This window comes from Cynocephalus volans, chromosome 10 (genome assembly GCF_027409185.1).
Source record: "Cynocephalus volans isolate mCynVol1 chromosome 10, mCynVol1.pri, whole genome shotgun sequence".
Lineage (NCBI taxonomy): Eukaryota > Metazoa > Chordata > Mammalia > Dermoptera > Cynocephalidae > Cynocephalus > Cynocephalus volans.
This window is the reverse complement of record NC_084469.1, coordinates 23,803,918-23,827,578: the sequence shown is the minus strand read 5'-3', so window position 1 is coordinate 23,827,578 and position 23,661 is coordinate 23,803,918. Positions and strand designations below refer to the sequence as shown.

At 51.8% G+C, this 23,661-nt stretch overlaps 1 protein-coding gene across 2 annotated transcripts in view; it reads left to right on the top strand.

Moving 5' to 3' along the window:
• Positions 1 to 23,661, top strand: part of RHBDL3 (rhomboid like 3) — a 42,126-nt gene that overhangs the window by 1,202 nt on the left and 17,263 nt on the right. The window contains exons 2-5 of one of the 2 annotated variants that reach the window (XM_063112577.1): positions 493 to 516; positions 14,081 to 14,239; positions 18,274 to 18,498; positions 21,258 to 21,406. In XM_063112577.1, the coding sequence (XP_062968647.1) occupies positions 493 to 516; positions 14,081 to 14,239; positions 18,274 to 18,498; positions 21,258 to 21,406 (557 nt within the window). The remainder of the gene's footprint in view (positions 1 to 492; positions 517 to 14,080; positions 14,240 to 18,273; positions 18,499 to 21,257; positions 21,407 to 23,661) is intronic. The other variant, XM_063112578.1, reaches the window with a different exon arrangement.

Genomic DNA, 23,661 nt, shown 5'->3' with positions numbered 1-23,661 from the left:
GGCAAAATGTTAGCGTTTATGCAAGGGTGTTCTCATAGGGTGTCTGGCCCCTGGCAGGTTGAGTCCCGCTGCAGCAGGTTCTGATGGAATTGCACGTGGGCATGCATTCCCCAGGCCTGGGAGTAGAAGTGGACATAAGCTTTCGGCAGCAGAAGTTATCGGAGGCGCTTGGACGCCTGTATTTGGTAATTGTTGAGAATTACCCTTGTTCTGCTCGTCCCTCAGCCTGACTGTCCCCAAACTAGGGACAGACACCTTACCTGACCTCCCTACTGTGAGTTCCCTCCCTTTGCTCAGTGTAGACTCATTTGGGGAGCTCTTTACAGGTTTTTCCTGGTCTCGTTTGGCCAGTTGCTAAGCCTGGTGATGACTCCTGGGCAGCAGTTGGGAGGCTATGTCAGAAGCATCTGGGGGCTTCAGAGGCCTTAGTGACAAGTATATCTTTCTTTCTCTCCTCTTCCTCCTCTTCTGCATGGCCTCCCTCTCTACCAGCACTGGAAAGTCCTGTTTGATCAGGTATGTGAGCAGTTAACACCCCACCCCCACCCCCCACCCCCCGCTTGCAGCCCTCCCTGAAATCAGTCTCTGTCTCCTGGCTTGCGTGGGCTTCCCTGCTCTACACTCCTGAGATGGTGACGTAGGGCGGGGGTGTGGCTTAGTGCATCTCTGGGGCTGAGCAGCACTGCTCTCCAGGTCCGGAGGAAGCATGGGCTCCCCTGAGAGGATCCCTCCCTTGTTCCTCCCAACTCTGCTGCACCAGAGCCAGGTTTATAGCACGTAGAAATTGGACAGTATGTGTCGAATGCCTGGGAAGTTCTCTGTATGCCAGGGGACTGCGGCAAGGGGCTGGGAAGGTGGCAGAAGGACTTGGTTAACGAATCCCTCTCCCTTTCTACCTCCACCACCAAAGGTCCATGGCCACCACTAAAGTCAAATCTATGCCATCCTTGGGGAATGTCTCACAATATAGGCTTCTTTGAAAGCTGATTCTATTTCTTTAATTCTGCTGTAAGGATGGGAGAGTGCTAGGGGGTTACAGACGGAAAATAGTATGTGATTATTTGCAATGCCTGGAGTCTAGGTGAAGGAAATAGAGTTGGGAGGGCCACGTGTTGACTTTTGATTCTGGAGATGGACATTTGACCTTCAGCAAGAAAATGGTTCTCTTCTTTGCTTGGTACTCGTGTTGGATGCTATTGTGGATTTCCTTCTACCTCTTTGTCCCATGGCACAGAAAGAGAGGAAGCAGAGGATGTTCAGGTGTGGGGGGATAGTGAGCTCTGTGGTCTTGGGGTGAGAATGACTGTGCCATGAAGTTTGTACAACTTTAAGAGATTGGTCTTGTTGGGCCAGAGGGAATGTGCTGGGTTGGAGAGAGAGATGCAGCTGAAAAAGTAGCTTGAACCAGACCTTTGCAGCAGGCAGGGGAGCCTTTGAAAATTTTTTAGGAGGGCTGTTATGAGATCCAAGCGACACTTGGGAAAGATCCTGTGTGATAGTGGAATAGAAGTGAGATGGATTGCAGGGACGACAGAAACTAACCAGCAGCCTCCAGCAGTGAATGGAGACAGGCATCTTGACTTGGAAGGTGACCAAGAGAAAGGAAAGGAAGAGAGACATGGTGATAGGAGAACTGGAAGATCTTAATAGACTTGAATAGGTGAGGGGAACCACATACCTAACTTTGTGATTCTGAGCATAGGAGGAAAAGGAAAAGTCAGGATGGGGTGGGGAGGGGGGAAGGTGTTGGTAAAAATGACAACTTTCATTCTACACAAGTTCAATTTGAGGAGCCAGCTAAATGCAGATGTCCAAGTGGGTCTGAAGATGATGAATTGCAGCGTGAAAGACATTGCGGACCTGGGATGTGGATTTGGGCTTATCATCCACACTGACCATGGGGCCTGGCTGTGGTTTGAGGAACATCCACCAGCTCCTGTCCTGACGGGGCAGAGCATCTCTCCCTGAGCTCCTGAGTGCCACCCATCATTCCTCTAGCTCCCAAGAGTACAGCAGCTGCTGGCCTCCTGCCCCAAGGCAGGAGGGGGCCTGCTGCTGCCACGGCTACCACTGCCACCAAGCTGCCAGCCCTTCACACCTCCTACCAGATTTAGAACCAGAACCTAGAACAAAATGTAGCATTCCTTTTTGCTCTGTCTGGGTCTGTCTTTCTCATTCAATCAATTTCCATTGCCAGTCCTTGTGTCTGTGTTTACATTTGAAAACAAACCATTTGGAAGGAACTCAAAGGAGCAAAGAGAACGTGTAGCACCTAATATTAGTCGATGGTCTATGAAATCTAATTTCTCCACCTGGAGAGAGATCCTGGGTGTCATAAAGAGCATCCCTCTGTGTCTGGGGAGGCCCACCCAGAAATCACTCTGGACAGACAAAATTAATTCTAGGAAAGGAACTACTAAAATTTACTCTGGGCAGTTTTTTTTTTTCTCACAATAAGTTCTGCCTGATGTTTATTCCCCATCCCTCATGCAGCATTAGAAGCCCGTTTCTGTTGTCTGCCTTACTGTCAGTGCTTTGTGTTTAAGAACTGTTCCTGAGCATGGCTTTGACCCTGGCAGATGTATTAACCATCCCTCAACATTACCCCGAAAGGGCTAAAGGAAGAGCAGGTATGAAGCTTCACAAATGGACAGGTGACCTCAGAAGGATTCCAGGTTATTCAGAAAGCTGGATGGCTGGTTGGCTCAGTTGGTTAGAGTGCAATATTGTAACACCGAACCTTGCAGGGGTTTGGATCCTCATACCAGTCAGTTGCGCCAAAACAAACAAACAAACAAACAAACAAACAAACAAACACCTCCCAGAAAGCTGAAATGTTTTATCCTTTCTGCCTCTTCCTCTGGGCTTGCCTAAAGTTAGAGTTTGGTGATTGGTGCACATAGGAAAGAAAATTTGGCTGGGATTACAGGCAGCCTTCCCAACATTTCATACAGAAGTAGAAAGCCCTCAGGTCAAACTGTGGTTTATGGGATATGATACCTGTCAGAGACTCTGTAAGCAAATGTGGCTCTAGACTTTACCTTCCAGAGGTCAATGGCATGGGAGACTGGAACTAGTCGGGCATGTCATCCTTCCCTTCCTAGTCAAGGGGACAGCAGTGGTCACCCAGTTTCAAACTAGGGTCTGCTGGGATCTGTTCCAGGTGTTAAGGATGGAATTGGAACAGTCTCTCCATGCTGTCTGGTTCTTTAGCACGTACAGTAGCCTTGACCCAGCACGAACCTAACTGGACCCCAAGTGCTACAAGCCATGATGTTGGTCTTGTTGGTCCTATGTGGTCACCCTTCAACTGAATCCATGCCACCCCTCCTTACCCACTCCCCCAGTTCTTTGCCATGGATCCCAGAAGTTACAGCAAGCAGGAAACCTGAAGGTCACAAGTTCCACCCCTGATGTTCTATGTGTTCATTTCCTATTTGAACTTATTGAGGGAATTTTTTCATATCCATATCTTGATGGTTTTCCTAAATAGTTAAATAGATTTTAAAGTTACCATAAATATTAATCTGGTGTTATAGTGTAATATCATGATAAAATTGTCTTATTTTCTATCATTGAATCTGTTGGGCTTTTCCTTCGTGATTCCTCCTGTTGCTGCAGGCCTGAGACAGTTTTCATCTCTCTCCAGATCTTGTAAATTTGCCCTTCTATTTCCTACTACTTTTTCTATGATTTAAAGAAAAAAATCATGTAATCCTTTATTCTATCTGGATCTTATCCCTATCCACTTACGCCAGCATCACTTATTAAGAAACCCTTCCTTTATACATTGTTTAAGAAATGTTATCATTTGGTCGATTTTTATACGTGGTTGGGTTTATTTCTAATTTCTCATCTATACTACTGACGTTTATAACTTTGTGCAGGTAATATACCCTTTAGTTATGGCTTTATATTTGTTCCATTGGTTTCTGACAAACTCTTCTTTTTCAGGTTGTACTTTGAGTCTCATTCTTAGGCCCTTCTTGAATACTAGGGAGTTTTGACCCACGGTCAAATATTTGACCCAAAGCCAAATAGCGGGTCAGTGGCAGATGTGGGACTGGATCCTAGTTAACCCAGATAGGGTTTCCTGGGTTGGCAAAGCCACTTCCAGGTTCTCCTTTAAAAATGCTTCCAAATGTTTAATGAGCAAAAGTGTTTGGAGCAGACTTCTGTTAAGTCAGCAAAGCACAGTTGCTTCCTGAGCTCAAAAGAGCAAGAAGGAAAAGGAAGAATTGAAAGTGACTTGATTGTGTCTCTCTTTTCCCCTTCCAAAGCACTGGGGAGCATGCATTACACAGACCCCCAAAAGAGACCCCAATTTTGCTAATCTCTCAGAAGGAAAGCAGGCAAATATTGACTATCCCATTGAAATTATATTTATAATCTGCTACAAACAGAGCGTGGGGCAGCCTAGGTGGGCTGCTGGGGCAGAACCTTGGATTTGGACTCAGACCTGGGTTCAAGTCTTACTGACTTTGTGATTGGGGCAATCACATTAGCTCTCTGAGCCTCAGTTTCCTCCTCTGTAAAGTGGGGATGATAATCTTTAACTCCAGGGAGACTGTAAGAATTAAATGGATGTGGAAACTTCCTTTACAAAGTCTGATTCCCGGTGGATGTTCAACGAATTTCTCTCTCTTTTTTTTTTTTGTGACCGGTAAGGAGATCGTAACCCTTGGCTTGGTGTCGCCCGCACCGTGCTCAGCCAGTGAGTGCACCGGCCATCCCTATATAGGATCCGAACCCGCGGCCTCGGCACTCCCAGCACTGCACTCTCCCGAGTGAGCCACAGGGTCGGCCTAGATTTCTCTTGACTGAGAATCAAAATTTGCTGGAAAGAAGTACAAGGACTTCTGAGATTGAAAGCTCTGTGGGGAAAGCAGCTCCTCCCAAGAGAGCCAAGTCTGAGCCCAGAGGATTTTTCTGCATTCTTTCCCCGTGTCCGTCCTGCCCAGCCCCCTTCTCTCCAGCCTGGGGTCTTCCCATGGCCTGACTCTGATACCCATCTCATTTGTAGTCCTCCTACAGGCTGGCTTAAGGGAGTTCTGGGAGCTGAAAAGAGGTTCAGATGAGATTGCTGAGTGGATTAGCAAGGAGCTGCAGAGAAAACACCTGCCCCAGAGACAGTGGCCCTGGAACACACGATTAACCACACAGAGTGGGGTTCCCAGAGAGAGACAAAGACATGGGCTCAGTCTCTGCACCTCCAATGCCTTATCAGGTGGCTTCCAGGACCCTTGAGGCCGTGGACTTTCCTCCACCACAAAGCCAGCTTCCCTACCCTGCTTCTGCCCCAGTGACCCCATCAGTCATGCTGGAGTTAACTCTTTTATCCCTGACCACTCACAAAAGTGCATTTGATAGCAGTTGAGCAGTAGGGCCAACAGATCCGAAGTTGTGGTCTGCCTGGCTGCTTGGCTGGCACATAACAGGAACACATATGTGGGAGCGAATGACAGGTTGAATTACAGCCTTGCCAGTGTTGTCTTTGGTTAAAATATCCTCTCCAGGAGCAGGTACTGACTGTGGGGCCACCATGCCCAGGTCGACCCCTCTGCCACCTTGAGGACTAGAGTTATTAGAAGGTTAGTAGAAGGTTGGTGGAAGCATCTTGTCCAATCTGCTCATTTTGCACATGAGGAAACAAAAGTCAGTGACCCTCTGAGGTCATTTGGTGTGACAGTGCCAGAGCTCTGGTATTCCTGCCCATGGGCCCTGCAGATCCCCGTTTACTTCCTTGGTGCCCTGAGTGACAACTAGGCAGGCAGGGCCCTTCAGCAGGAAGACACAGTTCTGGGTCCAGTTCCAGTTCTGCTCCCACTGGCTGTGGCAGTGGCACACCAGGCAGCCTCGCCACGCCTCACTTTTCTCATCTGTAAACTGCCTGGAGTAATGTCTTCCCCTCAGCCTGTTGTGAAGCAGGTACAATGTGCACATAGGGCTTGGCACCAATCTAGTGAACTCCTGGTGGATTTTGTTGTATCTACTGAAGTTTAAAGAAAGAAACATTGTTTTCACCATAGGCACTGATGGGTAATAGATCTAGGTCTTGAATCAAAGTGGACAGATCCCCAGTCTGGGCTCCTTCCACCATATCAAGGTGCCTTCTTTAGGGCAGAAGCTGGAAAACCACATTTCCCCTGAACTCTTCAGAGAGAAGGGAGAGGAGTTTGGGGACCAAGGGTTCCAAGGTGCTGTTGACACCCAAGCATCCCCCTCTGCTTGCCTGGCTTGTCTGCCTGCATGGTGGACTGTGAGGTGAGCGATGCTGTCTCTTCTTAACAGAGGAGGAAACTGAGGCCTGAGGGGGTGGGGCTTGCCCAAAGACCCAGAGCAGATGAAGACCCTCTGCAGTGGCTTTCGAAACGGACAGAAAGGCCATAAGAGGTGAGGGAGCAGTTTAGTGCCCCTTTATTCCTCCTGCCCTTCTTCCACTCTGCATCCCACTCCCTTCCTCCCCCCCAGATCTCTCAGTGCTCTCTTTTCTGGGAGACCAGAGGGACCCTTTGGTGGCTGCCAGGAGAAGCAGCAGGGGACAAGGGTTTAGGCCGAAGGGGAGAGATGGGGCAGATGTCAGGCCCCCTCCTTGCTCACCCCCACCCCCACCCCTCCCTGCCTGATGGTCCCCTGCGACTCCCGGGCTTTACAGCTGTGACTAGGCTTCGGTCCCCAGGTAGCCCTGTTGGGCTGGGCAGGATGAGTCAGCAGGGGCACTACGTCTGCTCCTGGGTACCCAAGGGACCCGCCTCTGAATCACAGTCCCCAACCGCCCCCTCAGAGTCTTTGGTGTGGCAAAGGCAGGGACCACTCCTAGGAAAGCCATGTGTGTGCCTGGAGGCCTTGGGTGGGGGTGGAGTGGGGGGTGCTGAGGGGGGAGAAGCAGTCACACTCTCAGGGTGGGGAACAACAGGCCTGGTGGAAAGAGGCAGTTCCCACCTCTCACTGCCCACTCAACCCCAGCTCCCTGCGTTTCAGGGAAGGTCAGGTCTCTTTCCCTCAGTGCCCAGGTGTTGGGAGAGTAGGTGGCTTTCTAGAAAACTGCTGATTGTCCAGTGGCTGAGCCTGGATTCAGGCCAGGATGCTTGCTTCTCTGCCGAGGGAAGAGTGTTCTAACTCCCTAACCAGCCTGCCAGCCGCAGGTCCTGGGATTCAGCTGCTTGATTTATGGGGGGGGGGGGGAAGGGGAAGGTTCCAGAGCCTGGCTTGGGGCCTTTGGGAGAAGCTCCTTGAGAGAGCTGAGCTGCCACCCCCCAGCCCCTGCAGTGGCAGCTGAAAGAGCAGAAATAATACCACTGGGAATCCTGCAACTGCTGAAGCTTCTCCAGCTGTTAGGGGCCTTGCCTGGCTAGATCCCAGAGGGGATGGGGAGTACAAGGGCCCCTTGAACCTCCATCTGGGGAGGCCAGAGGACAGGAGAGGTCAGAGCCTGGTTTTTAGCCATGGGGGCTTGAGGTCTTTCAAAATCCATGCCCAGCCCCAGCTTGGAGCAGGTTAGACGGTGCCCTGTTCTGCTCACTTGGAGTGCCTGTGGGCAGTTGTATATCTCAGTACCTCGATTTATGTGTCTGTTAAGTGGGACTAGTCACACTTAACTCTAGGGTTGGTGTGAGAATAAAAATAACAAAACATTTGTGAAACTCAGTGTTTTAAAGAGTCAGGGAGAAAAGGTCAGGGGAAGTGGGTGAACTGGTTTTCTCTACCAGGCGAATTAGCATCTTCATTCTGAGGAAGGAGAACTGGAAGGGAAAGTGCCTACTGCCACAGCCTTGCCTCCTGACCTCGGCAGCTGCAGCCTGCACCTAATTTATGGGGCTGTAAATATCCATGAATGGGCTGGAGTCCCCTGGTGGGCTCTGGCTACTGGGTGGGGACAGCTCTGCTGAGCCATAAACCCCTGGACAGCCTCGATCATTCTGCTCTGCTCAGAAGCCGGGTAATGATGCAGGAAGCCAGCAGATGAGCCATGGTAACCTCCCCCCCAACCCTGCAGTGGGGAGCCACAGTGGCCTGCACCTGACCCTGGCCCCAGCACACACACCCTGTGGTCATTTCCCAGGACTCATTCTGCTGGACAGAGAGGAGGCAATGGGGACAAGGGATGGGAACCTGTCCAGACCCCAGAGGTCTTCAACAGGATGGCAGCTGGTTCACTGGCCCCAGGTGCTGCCTTTGGTGTCCTTGAAGGCCTCACACCCCTCGCTGAGGTCCTGGGCCCCTCAGGATCAAGGCTAGTGAGAGAGCCCTCCAGGGAGAGTGAATTCAAGCTTTGGGAGCAGGGACCAGCCGTGTATTTGTCCTGGAAATGCAGTTTGTGTGCATCGCGTATACATAACAGATGTAACATAGCCACGCTGCTCTCTTTCTCTATGCTTCGCTGCCGCTGGGTGAATTCTGAAGCCTTGGCCCCGCAGGCTGGCCTGCAGCTGGAGTGAGAGGCGGTGCTGCTGTCCTGGGTGCTGAGCACGCAAGCCTGGGAGCTCAACTCAGCGGCCCCATCAGGCCAGTCACTGATTACTCAGCCCCTGCTGGGGCGTGGTGTCCCCATTCAACCCTCTGTCTGGGCCTGGATCCCACAGACTTCTAGCTTTGCTGGACGACTCCGGCAAAATGTCAGCTGCCCTGAGAGCCTGTGCCACTCACAGGTGGAGGCAGAGGGCTGGTTCCAAACCGGGGACAAAGGGGCTGGGTTTCACAAAAGGGAAACATGACACTGCTACGAACTCACGCCTTTTCCCCAAAGTGATCCTCGGAATATTGCAGTGAAAAAATACTGTGATCACAAGTCGAATAAGTTTGGAAAATGCTGGGCTGAGCAAAATCAGACAGGTTTCTTCACTAGGACCTCGCAGAGCCCTTAATATGTGCATCATGCCCCTCCAAAGGGGTTTCCCACACTTATGGAACTACAGAACCCTTATTTGATGCACCATCTTTGGCCTGGTGTTCCACAAAATACATGTTGAGAAACCCTGAGCCAGGGGCTATGTTTTATACAACTGAGAGAACAGATGAAAACAAGGGAGGGCAAGGCTGGGGCTGGCCAACCCAGTGGAGGAACCCTGGACTATTTCCGGCTCGACCACTAGCTCGCTCTCTGACCTCGACCCATTTGTTTTGCTCCCTTTGCCCTCTGCACCCATTTCTCCATACATAAAATGAGTATGATGCCTGGGCCTCAGCTGATCCTTAATAAATATGTTAGATGGACTGGAGAGGATTAGACTGGGGTCTGTCAAACTCTTTTTAGCCACAGCATCCTAGTGGTGGGAGAGACTACAGGCTCTGAGCCCCTCTGCCTAGGTGTGAATCCATCTGCACCAGTTATCAGCCATTCAAACTTGGGCAACTTGGCTCTCGGTGCCTCTGTCCCTCTCCCCCGTCCCTCTGTGTAAAATGGAGCTGATGATTGTATCTATCTCATAGGGTTGTTGTAAGCTCTAAATAGGGGGTGCCCTGTAATTTGTCACCCAGGTTGGGACACTTTGGGAGTGAAGGGGGCACTGTTAATAATCATGAGGGGACAACAGGTATATACCAGGACTGTCCCAAGCAAACCAGGATATGTGATGACCTGGGGCAGTGCCTGATACACAGCAGACGTGCCACGCGTGTTAGCCCTGATTGTGATGTTGTTGAACTGGGTAGTATGCAGAAGGCCAGTATGTAAACCAGCTCAGAGTGGAGCTGGTTTGCCTAAGGAGGGCTGGGCTTCTCAGTAATCCCCTCAGCAACACCTCTGGGCCTTGGAGGCCCCAGAGTCCCTGTAACTCAGCAGCACACTTTGGAAACCACTGAGGTTTTGTCCAGCTTTCCTGGACCATGATTTACGATTCTCTGTCCTGCTGCCCACTCCCCGGTATCACCAGGTCCCTCTGACAGCACAGACATGAATGGTGCCAGCTCTACTTCACCCCCATGCAGAGTTGCCTCATCCTGATCCCAAATTTCTCATGAAGCCCTTGACTGCACAAGGATTCAGAATCGACGGCCAGCTGCCCCCACGGGCCGTGTGGGCTGTGGATGTCTCTTTCCCTGTCCCCCCTTCGCACGTGGCCACCCTTATCTGCACAGGTGTGAGTATGGGCTCCCTTACATGTCCCTGAGAAGGGAGAGTTCTTACCACTTGGTTGATAGAGAAACTGAGGCAGTGTGCTTGAATGATCTGCCCAAGAGGGCATAGCAACTGGGGATGGGGCTCCTTCCAGAACTCTCCCCCACCTTTTGCCCCAGGGAGGGGGAAGGAGCTCCAGACAGCAACAATGCAGAGAGGATTTTGTGGGTTATTTCCCCAGCCTAGGTAGGCTAAGTGCCCAGGAAGGGGTCCACGGTGGGACACGGGAGATGTCAGAGCGTGTGTGAGGCCCCAGGCTGGGGAACTGGGCGACCTAGAGGATTAGGGGCCTGAGGGCTGGGTACTGGAGGGATTAAAAGTCCCCTGGGAGCCTCTGGATGCTCTTTTCCAGGCCGAGGCAGGTGGGCGGGAGCCTTTTTCCTCCCTCTGCCGCAGCAGCTTCCATGCAGGCTGAATGTGGATGTGGCCGCCCCTCCCTCCGCAGTGCTGGGCCCTCATCAGAAGGCAGCTTCCAGGATGCTCCTGGTTCCCGGCTCCTGGCCCATTCACAGCCCGCCTTCCTCTGGCTGCCCGACCACCCCCAGACCAGCCCCAGTCGGGCTGCCTCGAACCCACCCAGCTCGCACTCATCCCTAGAGCGCCCCACTGCCGACGGGTGCCGGTCCAAGGCGCAGAGTGCCTAGGGGCGGGGGAGCGGCAGGACCTTAGGCACATTATTAACAAGGAAAGTGTGTTTCGGGCCTCTTTCCCCGAAAGCTCCAAACCACAGTGCCAGTGTGACCTCTTCCCCCTTAGCAGGCCGTGGAGAAGGCTGTAGAGCGCAGGTGTGTGTGCAGAGGGCCAGCCATGCCTCCCCCTGAGCTCCCCCAGCCTCCGTCTGAATGAGGCAGTGAGGCTGGTCTCAGAGCCCCCAGGCCCTGTGTTTGTTTCACTCACCACAATCAGAGGAATCTGGCCCTTTGCTGATGAGGCACTCATGGCTAAACTGCACAGACTGTAGTTAGTGGCTGAGGCCAGAGTGGGATGTGCCTTGTTCCTTGCTGGCCCTGAGTGCGGGTGCAGCTTCCTGTAAAGCTCTCAGCTGCCCCTGGGACCATGGCACCTACCATCTCCTGCCTTCTGGGCACACATCCTCTCTCTGTCTCTTTCTCCCTTTGTCTCCCTCTTTCCCTCTCTCTGTCCCCCACTTCCCTACAGCCCCCTCCCCCACTGTTAGCCTCCCCAGGTGTCATGGGGAGGTTGGGGGGTGGGTGTGTCAAAAGTGTCCTTCTGCATTAGTGGAGCCCAGGCAGCTGGCCCCATCCTGCCTCCCTCTCCCCTCCAGTCATAGCCATCCTCCTGCGTCCTTGAGGCCTCATTATTAGGGTAGCAGTGACCCCCCATTGTCTGGCCTGTCTGGCCCTGGCATGAAAGGTAGAGTCTTGGCAGAGAACAGAGGCTCGGCCTGATTCCAGCTCATCCTCTGCAGTCTGGAGCCTGTTAGTGTGCTTAGGGCTGGGCGGGCACGCCATGGTGGGGGTGGGGGCTCCAGAGCCACAGGGCAGCCCCTGTCACTAGGACAACAGCAGGGAGCCCTGGAGGGGGAGGGAGAAGAGGAGAGCAGGTGGTTCTTTGTCTGGAGCCTGATCCGAGCCCCTCCACCCCCACCCCCAACCCATGGCCCTCCCAAGCCTGTGAGGCAGCCCCTGGGAGGGGATTGGTGTCCCTGCTCCCAGGGCGTACAAAGCCATCGGGCTTCCTTCCCCAAGCCAGGGCAGGAAAGACTCTATGCTGTGCGGTAGACCCCCGCCCTCCTGCAGTGCCCACTGGGGATCTTCCCAGGACACACAGTTGCTTCTCAACCCCCACCCCTACCCCCATCTGCCCACCCAGCATATGAGGGCCATGTGAGACCAGGCAGAGCCAGGATGGGGTTGGGGTTGGCGCAGGTGGCTTGTGGGGATGGGAGGGGTCCCAGGCACCAAGGAAGGAGCCCCTCCCTGGTTGCCTTTGCCTCTTTCCCTGTCTGAGCAATATGGAAGTCAGAACTGTTGCTGTTTGGGGCTCTTTCCTGCTTTAAAAATACCTGTTTAGGGTAGGACTGTGAGACTCCTGGACCGCTGCCTCGCCTGGGTCCCCACTCACCTCTTTGGTTCTTACATTCTGCTTCTGAGCAGCAGAGCAGCCCCTGGAGGCTGAAGATCAGGGACAGCCAGCTAGGTTTAGAGGCAGCGCTGAGCTGCCTGGCTGTGGGAACTGGCTTGTCACCTGCCAGGCAAGTCACTTAACCTCTTGGTGCTAACTTTTCTGAGCCTCTATTTCCTCATCTGGGATATGGCGATAATAACAGGATCTGTTATCTAAGGTTGTTGTAGAGAGTCAAAGAAGTTACGTACAGAAAGCTCTTAGAACAGTGCTTGACCCCATAAAAACACACAGCAAATATTAGGCGTTTTTATTCTTAAAGTTCAGGGAGCAAGGGTAGGTGAGTTTCTGAAATAGTTGATGGTGTGAACCACGTCGGTGTCATACCTAAAACCTGGCATTTGGGGTTGAGTGTAAGGGGATATATGGATTTTAAAATAGGCCTCCTTAGAGATGTCCTCTCCTGTGGAATTCTGGGGAGAATTGAAAGAGGCTGTGGCTGGGACTTCTGACTGTTGCTCTTGGACAGTCTTAGAAACACTGCACACAGAATCCGCTTTCCTTAAATAGTCTTCATTGACCTTTTCTAGAACAGGGGAAATGTGGGTTTGGCCTTCTGACTGTCCTGTCACACACACACATACATCCCCAGTGTCTGCTTTTAAAACCTAAGCAGCTCAGCCGCCTCTCCAGGATGCAGGGGAGTCTTGTGTGGGGAAGTTCCTTGTGAACAGGAAAGCTCTTGGCACCCATGAGAGATGGTGAATGTTCTTCTCTAGCAGGGTGGGCTTCAGATGGGCTTTGGCTGGGCTTTGTGTGGAAAGAGAGACTGAGGTTAAGGCCTCTGGGAGACAGGAGTAAGATCCTCCCTTTTCTAGCTGAACTGATGAGGCTTTTTGTGGAAAATTATTGCCTGGCTATTCATGTGAACATCCACCATTGATTCACCCAGCAAATCTTTATTGAGTGCTGATAATGCCAGGCTCTGTGCTAAGTTCCAGGATAACAACCTCGAGGAGCCACAGTCCAGTGAGAAGGCAAACGTGGACAGTTAGAGATCAGTGTGGGCTAGAGGCCCTGAGGTCTGATAAGTGCAGGGGAAGCAGTGAGAACAGGCCGTGTCTGGAGGGAGCCTTCCGGAAAGGGGACATCTGTGTAGTCAGGAAGGGTGAGTTAGAGTCTCTCAGGGAGGCAGGGAGGGAAGGGAAGGGAATCCTAGATGGAGGGACCCAGGTGTGCAAAGCTGCAGAGGAAAAAGAGCACGAAGCATGCACATGCGTGCACACACACACACACAACAAAACAAAAACAGAGCCAAGGGTCTCTGGGGGCCCCTGTGGTCCTGCGTGGTGGGTGTGGGGGCAGGTGCAGGAGGACTTGCAAGGGCCGCTTCCTGCTCCTGGGCCCTCAGGCATCCCCACTGGCATCCCTCTGGCCCAGGCCCTTCCTCCTTGCCTGTCACCTCGCAAGGTCTTCTGCTGAAACTTCCTCCTCCTGCCATCCTCTCCCCTGTCCCAGGCCCCAGCAGTTCCTCATCTTCCTCCACTCCTGGCCTTTCGTCCCTGCTTTCTTCTCCGCACTCAAGAGTAAGGGCTGAGGGGAGGTGACAGAACCTCCGAGCCTCAGTTTCCTGATCCACACAAGACAGTTGGATTGGGTGATCCTGAGGGTCTGCAGGGCCCTCTAGGATTTTAAGCAGTTGTCTGTGCCCGATTTGGATGTTTCCCCGGGGGGCCTTGGAAACATCCCAGACATCGCCCGGGCCTCTCTTTGCAGAGGGCTGGGCACAGGAGCCAGTGAGTGGTGGTGGTGCCCACTCCAGTGCTGAGAGGGGATGGTGCCCTGCTGACCCTGCTGCTGTCTGTGCTTCTCCCTCAGTTTGACCCTGGGAACACGGGCTATATCAGCACAGGCAAGTTCCGGAGCCTCCTGGAGAGCCACAGTTCCAAGCTGGACCCACACAAAAGGGAGGTGCTCCTGGCTCTTGCAGACAGCCACGCGGATGGGCAGATTTGTTACCAGGATTTTGTCAACCTGGTGAGCTCTCCGGGGCCCTTGCCACTAGGAGGGGCCTGTTTGGGGGTTGTGGCTTAAACACATTGAAGGGATTTAGACAATTAAAGGGATCTGTTGGCCCAGGACATTGAAAAAGTCCAGGCCTCAGCAGATGAAAGGATGCCACTAAGGACCAGGTTTCTCTTTGTCTTGTCTCTCAGTTCTGCCTTCTGCAGTGTCAGCCACCCCATCCTCAGAGCAGCTCCTGCCAGTTCCAGACCTCCCATTGTGGCAGCAAAGTGGCTGCAGTTGTTCCAGCCCTCACACCCTCAGGCCACACAATGCAGAGGGAGTGGGGGGTGGGGGGAGAGAGAGAGAGAGAGAGGCAGAGGCAGAGGCAGAGAGGCTCTTGTTGTGGTAGCTGCTGCACAAAGCCTGGGATTTCCTCCCTCCTGTTGGCCTACACTGGGTCACTGGGTCACTGGGATATGTGGATTGACTCAGACCAACCAGTGCCCCACCCCTGCAGCTGAGAGTGGGGTCAGTTTCACCAGGATGAAGGGCTGGGAGTAGGAGCCAGGAGTGGATGCTGGGAGGGTCAGGCCTCACTCTCTAGGAGCAGTGCAGCCCCTGGTAGAGACCAGGGCTCAGCAGACCTGCTGGCAGATGTCCTGGTTGTTCTGGGCTGGAGATGGGAAGCCCATGATTCCTGCCCAGTGGTCTGGTTTCTTGGAGTGGGGACTTTTCACTGGGAGTTAATGCTGTGCTATTTGGGGGACCACTGTGGCGAGATTGGAATGGGATTCGGTGGGCGTAAGCAGGCAGTATTTTACTGACCACAGGATGGATGGGACATCAGTAGAAGCTGCATGAACTAGTGGGTTGAATACAAGACCGCAAGTCTTCACTCAGTTCCCTGTTGGTGAAATGGGGATGGTCACCTCTCTTATGTCACCCTGGAGGGGTGAGGGGGGAATGACTTATGTGAAGTTCCGCAGGCTCCTAGGATTATAAGGCATCAGCGATAGGGGGGCCAGTGCCACTTGCACCTGTCATCGTGCCGCATGAGCCCTGTGATGCAGATGCCGGGACTGTGGAGTTGTTTCAACAGCCTCTTGGCTGCGGGCCGGCCTTGGCCCAGGGGCTAGCGTGATTGCAGGGAGCTACTGCAGGGCTTTAGGGGTGGAGGAATCTACTGCCCTTCAGAGTGGACCCAGGGAGCTGGCCTCCTGGAGGGAGGGAGACAGAGCTGAGCTGAGTGGGGGAGGTGGGACAGTCAGGAGTTGTGTGTTGGGCAGTGGAGGTGAGCCCTGTGACTTGGAGCCCAGCAGGGCCACCAAAGACCAGGCCACGGGTTTGAGCCTGCACAGGCTCATCCCCAGCCTCAGCACCAGCATGCTCGCTGCAAGATGCCTTGTTCAGTCTCGGGCAGAGTGAGGGCATGCCAGGCCAGCGGGCTGTTCTCTCCACCGGGGTCAGTGGAGACCTCTGAGTGAACTCATAACAGGAAGTTACTTGTTACTGTTGGGATCTCTCTGTTCAAGTTCTGAGCTGGAGCAGGCAGCCATAGCCTGGATCATGGGAGCAGGGATGCTCTGGAGCCCAGACGAAGAAGAGACTGACCACGGAGGAAGCTGTGGGTAGAGCAGAGAGCTCAGGGCCTGTAGTCAGATGGACCTGGGTCTCGGTCCTGCCTCTCCCATTGCCGCTCACTGGGAAAGATCCTCTGAGCTTGTGTTTCCTCGTTTGTGAAAGGAAGCCTTGTTGCAAGGATCAAATAAGATAGAATATTTGAAAGTTTTTATTGTCTCAATAAAGTCAGCAGGGCTGCTTCTGGTCCCAGGTTCTTTCACCAGGTAAACTCCTTTCCGTCTTTTGTAGGCAGAGGATGAGGCTTACCTGCCCCGGCCCAGGCAGAATGAATCAACTTTACCAGAGCCCCCACAGTGCTTTTCTGTAGTCTCTTTCATAGCACAAACCACATTGCATTACAGCTGAGCAGCCAGGGTTGTCATGTATGGGTGTGCGGGTTGTGTACTGTATCAGGGTGCCTGGCTGAGGGATGAGTGGGGACTGAAATCTGGCCTGGACTTTGTTCATTGAGGCCTGGCATAGGTGCATCCACCTGGAAGAAGAGGCTCCCTTATCTAGTTGGCCCACAGTTTCCACATGGGCTAGCATAGACTCTGGAGTCAGGCAGATCTAGACTTGACTCCTGACCCTGTGATTTACTAACTGTAGATCCTTGGGGTAATTACTTACCTTCTCCAAGCTTCAGTCACCATATATTTATAACTTGAGAGTAATGCTGTGCACCAGATAACTACGATGACACCCTCTTTTGCTGCTGTTTACACTTTTGTCTCCCTGTGTAAGCTCCATGAGGCCCAGGGCCCTGGTTACAGCTGTCCCCAGCACAGCTCTAGGTAGGTCCAGGACGCAGTGAATGGTGGGGATGTGTGTGTGTGCACAGATTTTCTTGTTCTTGTACTGAGCTGGCCACCCATGGGTCTTCAGGGCCTGTCGGCCATGAGAATGTGTGTGTGTGTGCTGTGCATGCCCCTGTGCGTGTGCACGCTTGGGTGCTGGGAGAGAGAATGGTAAGAGTGGCTACTGAATAGTTGACAACATGGTCCTCTCTCGGGCTCACAGTGCACATGAGAACCCTGACCCTTGCCTACATTTACAGGACTCCCGAGCCACTGAGAAGACCCAGATCCAAGCTTTGTAGGCATGGAGGGGATGAGGATAGGGAGTGGCTGGAAGGGGTTCATCTGGGAATGCCTGCTGGAGGGGGCATGCTCTAAGCTTTGGAGAGTGAGAGACAGCAGAACTTGGGAATGAAGAGGGGCACTGCAGATGAAGGCTCACACCTCCTGGCCTCATCACAACCCAGATCCACCCCAGTGATCTTCCTTCTGATGGGGGCTCCAACCCTGAGCTTTAGCTGGCCTGGTTCTCCTCACCAGCCTGTCTGGGCTCCTGCCTTCAGATTTAGCCTGATGTCCACTGTTGGGTCCATTGTCCCAGGAATGCATTGATAATCCCCGCACCAGCTGCCATGGAACAGCTGGGGTCTGGGGTTGGGAGAACTATGTCTCTGGGACTTCTCCACCATAAGCAGGGTCTAGAATGTCACCAAGGAGGGCAGGTGGGAGGTGATGGAGGCCTTGGGAGGTGGGAAGTCAGCAGGGCCGCTTCTGGTCCCTGGGAGTCAGGCTGACCGCTGAGCGAGGCAGCCAGGGCTCTACTGAGGATGTGTCAGAGCAGACTTAGGCCACTGAGGGCAGGCCCAGTCCTTAGGAGGCTCTACAACCAGTCCCTGGGCTCACTAGGCATTACATGTCCTGTGAAGGCACTCAGGGCTGGTGACCTTTCACAGACACAGCTTTAGGTTCTGGTCCTGTGGACCTCTCTACAATCCTATTTCACTCCTGGCTGCCCACCTTCCTCTTCCCGAGCTAGTGCTTTTGAGGGTGCTACCTCCTACTCTTCCTCTGGTTCTCACTCAGACATCACCTCCTCCAGGAAGCCCTCCCTGGCCACCTTGGGACCAGTTTGGGCTCCCTCTTGTGTGCTCTCACAGTAGCCATCACTCTGAACAGTGATTGCTGGTTACTTATTTGTCCCGAGTGCCACCGTATGTCCTGTGTCTGGTAATGTGGGTGACATTCAGCAGTTGCTCAGTAAGTTGTGATGGATGGATGGATGGTGCATGAGTGGATGAAAGGAAGGTATTGTGAATACATGTACAGATGCTGGAACATTATGGGGTTTGAACATGGTTCATAAAACTTTCTGTGCCTCAGTTTCCTAATCCTGTAAAATGGGGCTATTCACTGTCTTTATCTAACAGGTAGACTAGTTGTCAGTATTAAATAAACCAGAACATGTAACATGCTTAGGATAACTCCTGACACATAAGAGCTCAATGAATGTTGCTTCTTATTAACTATTCTAGAAGGAAGGGAAATGAGGGGTCAGGCCTGGTCTAACAAACATGCTGCCTGAGAAGTGGGTGGGGGGCTCCCCCGAGGCCCCAGCTCTCACGTGTCCCCACCCGGTTTCCTGCGCAGATGAGCAACAAGAGGTCCAACAGCTTCCGCCAGGCCATCCTGCAGGGCAACCGCAGGCTGAGCAGCAAGGCCCTGCTGGAGGAGAAGGGGCTGAGCCTCTCGCAGCGACTGATCCGCCACGTGGCCTATGAAACCCTGCCCCGGGAGATTGACCGCAAGTGGTACTACGACAGCTACACCTGCTGCCCCCCACCCTGGTTCATGATCACAGTCACACTGCTGGAGGCAAGGACAGGGTGGGGAAGGGGCCGCTCAGCCCTGGGGAGTCAGTGCGGGGGGTGTGTGGGAAGGAATGAGGAGATGAGCCAAGACGATGTCAGAGATTATGACAGGAGGGGGACATGCTTCTCTACTGAAGGGTGATAGTTGAAGATCAAATAGTTGTCACTGCAAGTCAGACTCCATTGCAGTGAATATAAGTGTTGTTAGAACCCTGGCCTGGGCCGGCCCGTGGCTCACTCGGGAGGGTGCGGTGCTGATAACACCAAGGCCCCGGGTTCGGATCCCATATAGGGATGGCCGATTTGCTCACTGGCTGAGCGTGGTGCTGACAACACCAAGTCAAGGGTTAAGATCCCCTTACCGGTCATCTTTAAAAAAAAAAAAAAAAAAAAAGAACCCTGGCCTGCAAAGAGACATTCCAGAGATTACCATTTCAAGCAATATTTACTGTAGCAAAATCCCCACATGACCACCCCCACCAAAACAACAGCAATGAAAACATTGTAATAAGTTCATTGATTGGGGACCATGGACCAGTCATTTGCTCCCCTGGGACTCCATTTCCGCACCTGCAGAAGTGACCAGACCTGCCTCCCTCTCCCAGGACACCTGTATTTAGAGTTTGAGAATGGCCGTAAGTGCTTTCTGAATGCAAGAGCATCACACAAATACATGTAGGAGGGAGAGTTTATGAACAAGTAAATATGGGCTTAACATTTTTAATGAACGTTCTCCCCTTAGGGACTCATCCATTCCTATGGTTGGGCTAAAATTCTCCTGCTACTACAACAGAATGCAGAGGTATTGCTTTCTGTACCGGGTGCCCATGTGTGATGAAACTGAATTCTTTTGGCTGTTCGACCCAAGAATCTGTGCAGCTCACCCCGACCCCACCTCCTGAATGGATGCTTCGCTTCTCTTCGGCACTTTGTGATCTCCACCATTTCCCTTCACAAGCCGCAGGCCTAATTTCCGCCTCTGCATATATTCTTGTAAAGTTTCTGCCTAATCAAACGGCAGGATCATTAAGCTTCGTGGCCGCCTTCTCCTTCTTTTCTTTCTAAATCAGAATATCTGGTCTGCAGGCCAGAGCTGCTCTGTTTGTTGTTATGGCTTCATCATTACATGTTGAAGCTGTGATTTTTCTGAGATATTCTTGGGCTCATTCTTCAAGCTTACTGTGTGGGTCTATTTATTAACTTCTATTTGAGAACCAATAATAATGAGATGCCTTGGGAGCTGTATTTGCTGCCAGGCCACCCGCATGGTGTTCGGTGGACAGAGCGGCTCCTCGGAGAGCCTGGAGGAGGACAGCTGCCAGGGTCATAAGCCATTCCCAGACTTAGCCCAGAAGGTTTAACCCGATGCTAATCACAGCTTCCTTCTCTGAGTGTGTGCAGGGCATGGGGCTAGCTCTTTGGGTCCTTTATCACTGTGAAGCCTCATGACCACTCTGGAAATATAGACATTGGTACCCATTTCCAGATAAGGAAACCAAGGACCACAGAATTCAGTTGGCTCAAGTTGGTCCAGAGGAGTCAAATTTTGTGTCCAGGTTGGTTCAGATTTCCAGAAACCTCAACTGTGTGAATTGAAACCATCAATCTAGAAGCAACTGCAAACTGCTCAAATAGCTGAAATATCTGTCTCAAAGCCCTGTGCTAAAGCCTATGGCTTTGGTCTTACATAAAGTTCTAGTAACCTGGTTTTCTGAATCCATAACAGATAGAAAATATGAGGGTATTTGAAAAAGTTCATGGAGAGGGCCGGCCCGTGGCTCACTCGGGAGAGTGCGGTGCTGATAACACCAAGGCCCCGGGTTCGGATCCCATATAGGGATGGCCGGTTCGCTCACTGGCTGAGCGTGGTGCTGACAACACCAAGTCAAGGGTTAAGATCCCCTTACCGGTCATCTTTTAAAAAAAAAAAAAAAAAAAAAAAAAAAAGTTCATGGAGAAAAATAGAATTAAAAGATGATATATATAATTATATATATATATATAATATATGCATATATGCATATATATTTCCATGAATATTTTGGAGTACCTGGTAGAAGGGACATGGTGGGAAGCAGCTAAAAGGAGCCCACAACCAGCAAGCAATAAGAAGTAGCAGCTGACGGCCTGGCAGTGAGGGAGACGACTAAAGAACATTCAAAAGCAAATCTGAGTCTTGAAGAAATACAGGAATTTGGGGCCATTTAGTGTAGGAGCAAAAACCCCATCCTCCTCAATTACTGGAGAAGACATCACTCTTATAGCCCAGATCAATACCTGAGACATCCTTAATCAGTTGTGCACATGCCCTGATTAAGAACACAGGAACATAAATGATACATTTTAGAAAGAGCTCCATAGAAAAATAGTTAAAATAAATACCCTTTTAGGGCTTAAACAAGTATGCTTCAGTCATCTGCGAAATCAACCTATATGGAATGCATCATCCCCCAAGTGGGTGAATGAGTTATTACTGGAATTAAAGTTTAAAATCCTCCAAACCCTGCCTGCTTAGCACCGAGGAAATATGGGCAAAGAGACCATCTGACCATGTTGTGACCATGTAACTCAAAATAATTAAACAGAAGTGAGATAAGAGATGGTGGAAAGCTAAGCTGGGCACTGGCTGTGGGGTTGTCCCTCAATCCCTGAGAAGGAAAGGTGATGACTTCCTGCAGGGATTCCCAGTGTCAGCGCAAGGGGGAGATTCCTGGGGCAGTTTTTCACCTATAACAGGCCTCTGCGTTCTGTGCTTTCATCCAGGTTGCCTTTTTCCTCTATAATGGGGTGTCGCTGGATCAATTTGTGCTGCAGGTAACCCATCCACGTTACTTGAAGAACTCCCTGGTTTACCATCCTCAGCTCCGAGCACAGGCTTGGCGCTACCTGACGTATATCTTCATGCATGCAGGGTGAGTACCTGTCTTCTTTCACTGTCTGGAGTCCCTACAGAAAAATAAGTGGTCCAGGTAGCCTGGCTTGAAATCTATTTTTTAGTTTATTTTTATCTACTTGGACATAGGATTTGAGATGGCTACTTGAAACTTATCTGATACTAAAATATACAAGTAAATTATTGATAGTGTAAGGGAAAGGGAAAATATGGGGGGAAAATGCTAAAAGCCAGCAGTGACATCCACACACACATACTCAACATGTGATTCTATGTACTTGCTCGAGGTGGGTTGAACATTTGTTCTGAGTTTCCTAGTGGCCAAGGCAAAGAGGGTCATTTGATCAGCCACCAGATTCATTGTCCATAAACTGTGTGTGTGAATGCCCACACAAGTGAAAGAAAGGACTAATTTATTGAAACTGCCTTCTTCCCAAGGTGGTTTTCATCTGTGGTGAGGGTCTTCTTGAGGTACTCTGGCAATAATTATAGTTTCTGTTTACAGAGTTCTGTGGCCTCTTTTGGGGCTGGAATGCAATCAGTTCTCACTGGTGCCTCCTACCTCATGATAAGGACCTACCAGCTGACCCGGTGACCCTCCAGGTCCAAGTCTCTTGAAGAGCGGTGATCTTGGCTGGAGGCTGTTCTTACATAGCAGAAGCTGAGTTGGGAAAGTAGAAACGCCAGAGACCAGGGCTCTGTGGTGTCTTCTATAGCCTCTCCAGAGAAGTGAAGGAGCTTACTGTTTGTCTGGGGAAAACCCTGGGGGTGCCTTACCATGGGGTTGGAAATGGAAAGGGATAACTCTGGCCCAATGGCCCCATCATTCCTATTCCTCAGCAGAAAGACCCACAATGGCCAAGAGGGAGTTCTGTTGTGAGCCTCCCTTCCTGCTAAGCCTCTGAAGCAGGCACAAGAGCCCATCCCTAACTGGTTTTAGGGTGAGGAGACATCTCAGCAATTGCCAATGAATGTTTCCATTCTGGGCCAAAGGGCACCATCAGTATGGGCTGATTACCTTGCTTGGAATTCCCAGGCTTTGATCTCCCAGGGCTAGGGAGCAGAGTGAGGGAGGCGTGTCATGCTTCAGTCTTCTCATGGGCCAACAGGAGACAATAGAAACTGGGGGCTTCCCTGCCCAGGCTGCCAAGCCAGTGGCTGCACATGGGTTGGGACTACCTGCCTTATGTTCAAGACTGTCCTCTGACCTTCCCTAGTCCCTCAGGTGAGGGAGGGGAATGGCCAAAGCCTTCTTGCTTCATTCTCTGCCTCCAGGAGCCAAAAGCAGTGTGCCTGCAGTGGACAGGGCACAGATGCCGCAGCTGAGGCCCACAGGGTAGCCTCAACCCTTTTCTTGGCAGTTGCTCCTGATGGGGCAGTGCCTGCCAGGGAGAACCCTGAGAGGATTCTCCAGTTGTATGGATTTTGAGGGAGGTGCTCTTGGCTGGTGCAGCAAAGATAAGCACAGCCATAGGCAGAAGATAGGGGCACCTGGCCAGCATCTGGGGAGCTCCCAGCAAGGTAACCCATTACTCAGAGGCATGCTGTGGGCCTGGGAATCCAGAAGTGAGTATGGTAGAGAAGAAAGAGTTCAGACTGAGAGGCAGGAGTGCTCGGTTCTCCTCACCTGGCCTCTTCCAGTCTCAGGTTCTGAGGCTATAAAATAAGGGTATGGGACCAGAAAACCTCTAAGGCCCCTACAACTATTAGTCTGATGCTATCAACCAACTCCTTTCCAGTGAATTTTTCTGACATTGCTAATCTCTGTAGAATCCTTGAGCTAGCACAGTCAGTGGAGAGTAGAAGATTCCAGTGTGGTGGGAATTCAGGACACAGCCCAATCTGTCTGAGCAACTTCGCAGGTGCCTCCTGAGTAAGCAGGTACCCACGTGTCCTCCACATAGCACAGTTGGGCCTCCAGGCAGAGCCCTGCAGACCAGGAGCAAGACTGTGACCCAGGCCAGGCCCCTGACCCTTGTTATGTGCTCTGTTACTGCACAGCTTACACCATCCCCAGGGAGCTGTAAGCCCAGTTTAAATGAGACCATGGATATTAACGTTGTCTGTAAACTTAAAAGCACCACATCAACTTAATAATAGCAATGGTAACAATCTTTTCTGGTAACACGTGCACTTGGCTGGTTACCCCACATATTTAGCAACAAGATCTGGTCACAGGTGTCGAGTAGCGTACAGAGGAAGGCATTCACAGGGTCAGAAAACCTGGGGTCCCATCTCTTAGCCCTGAGAGGTTTGGAGCAGAACTGGTTCCTT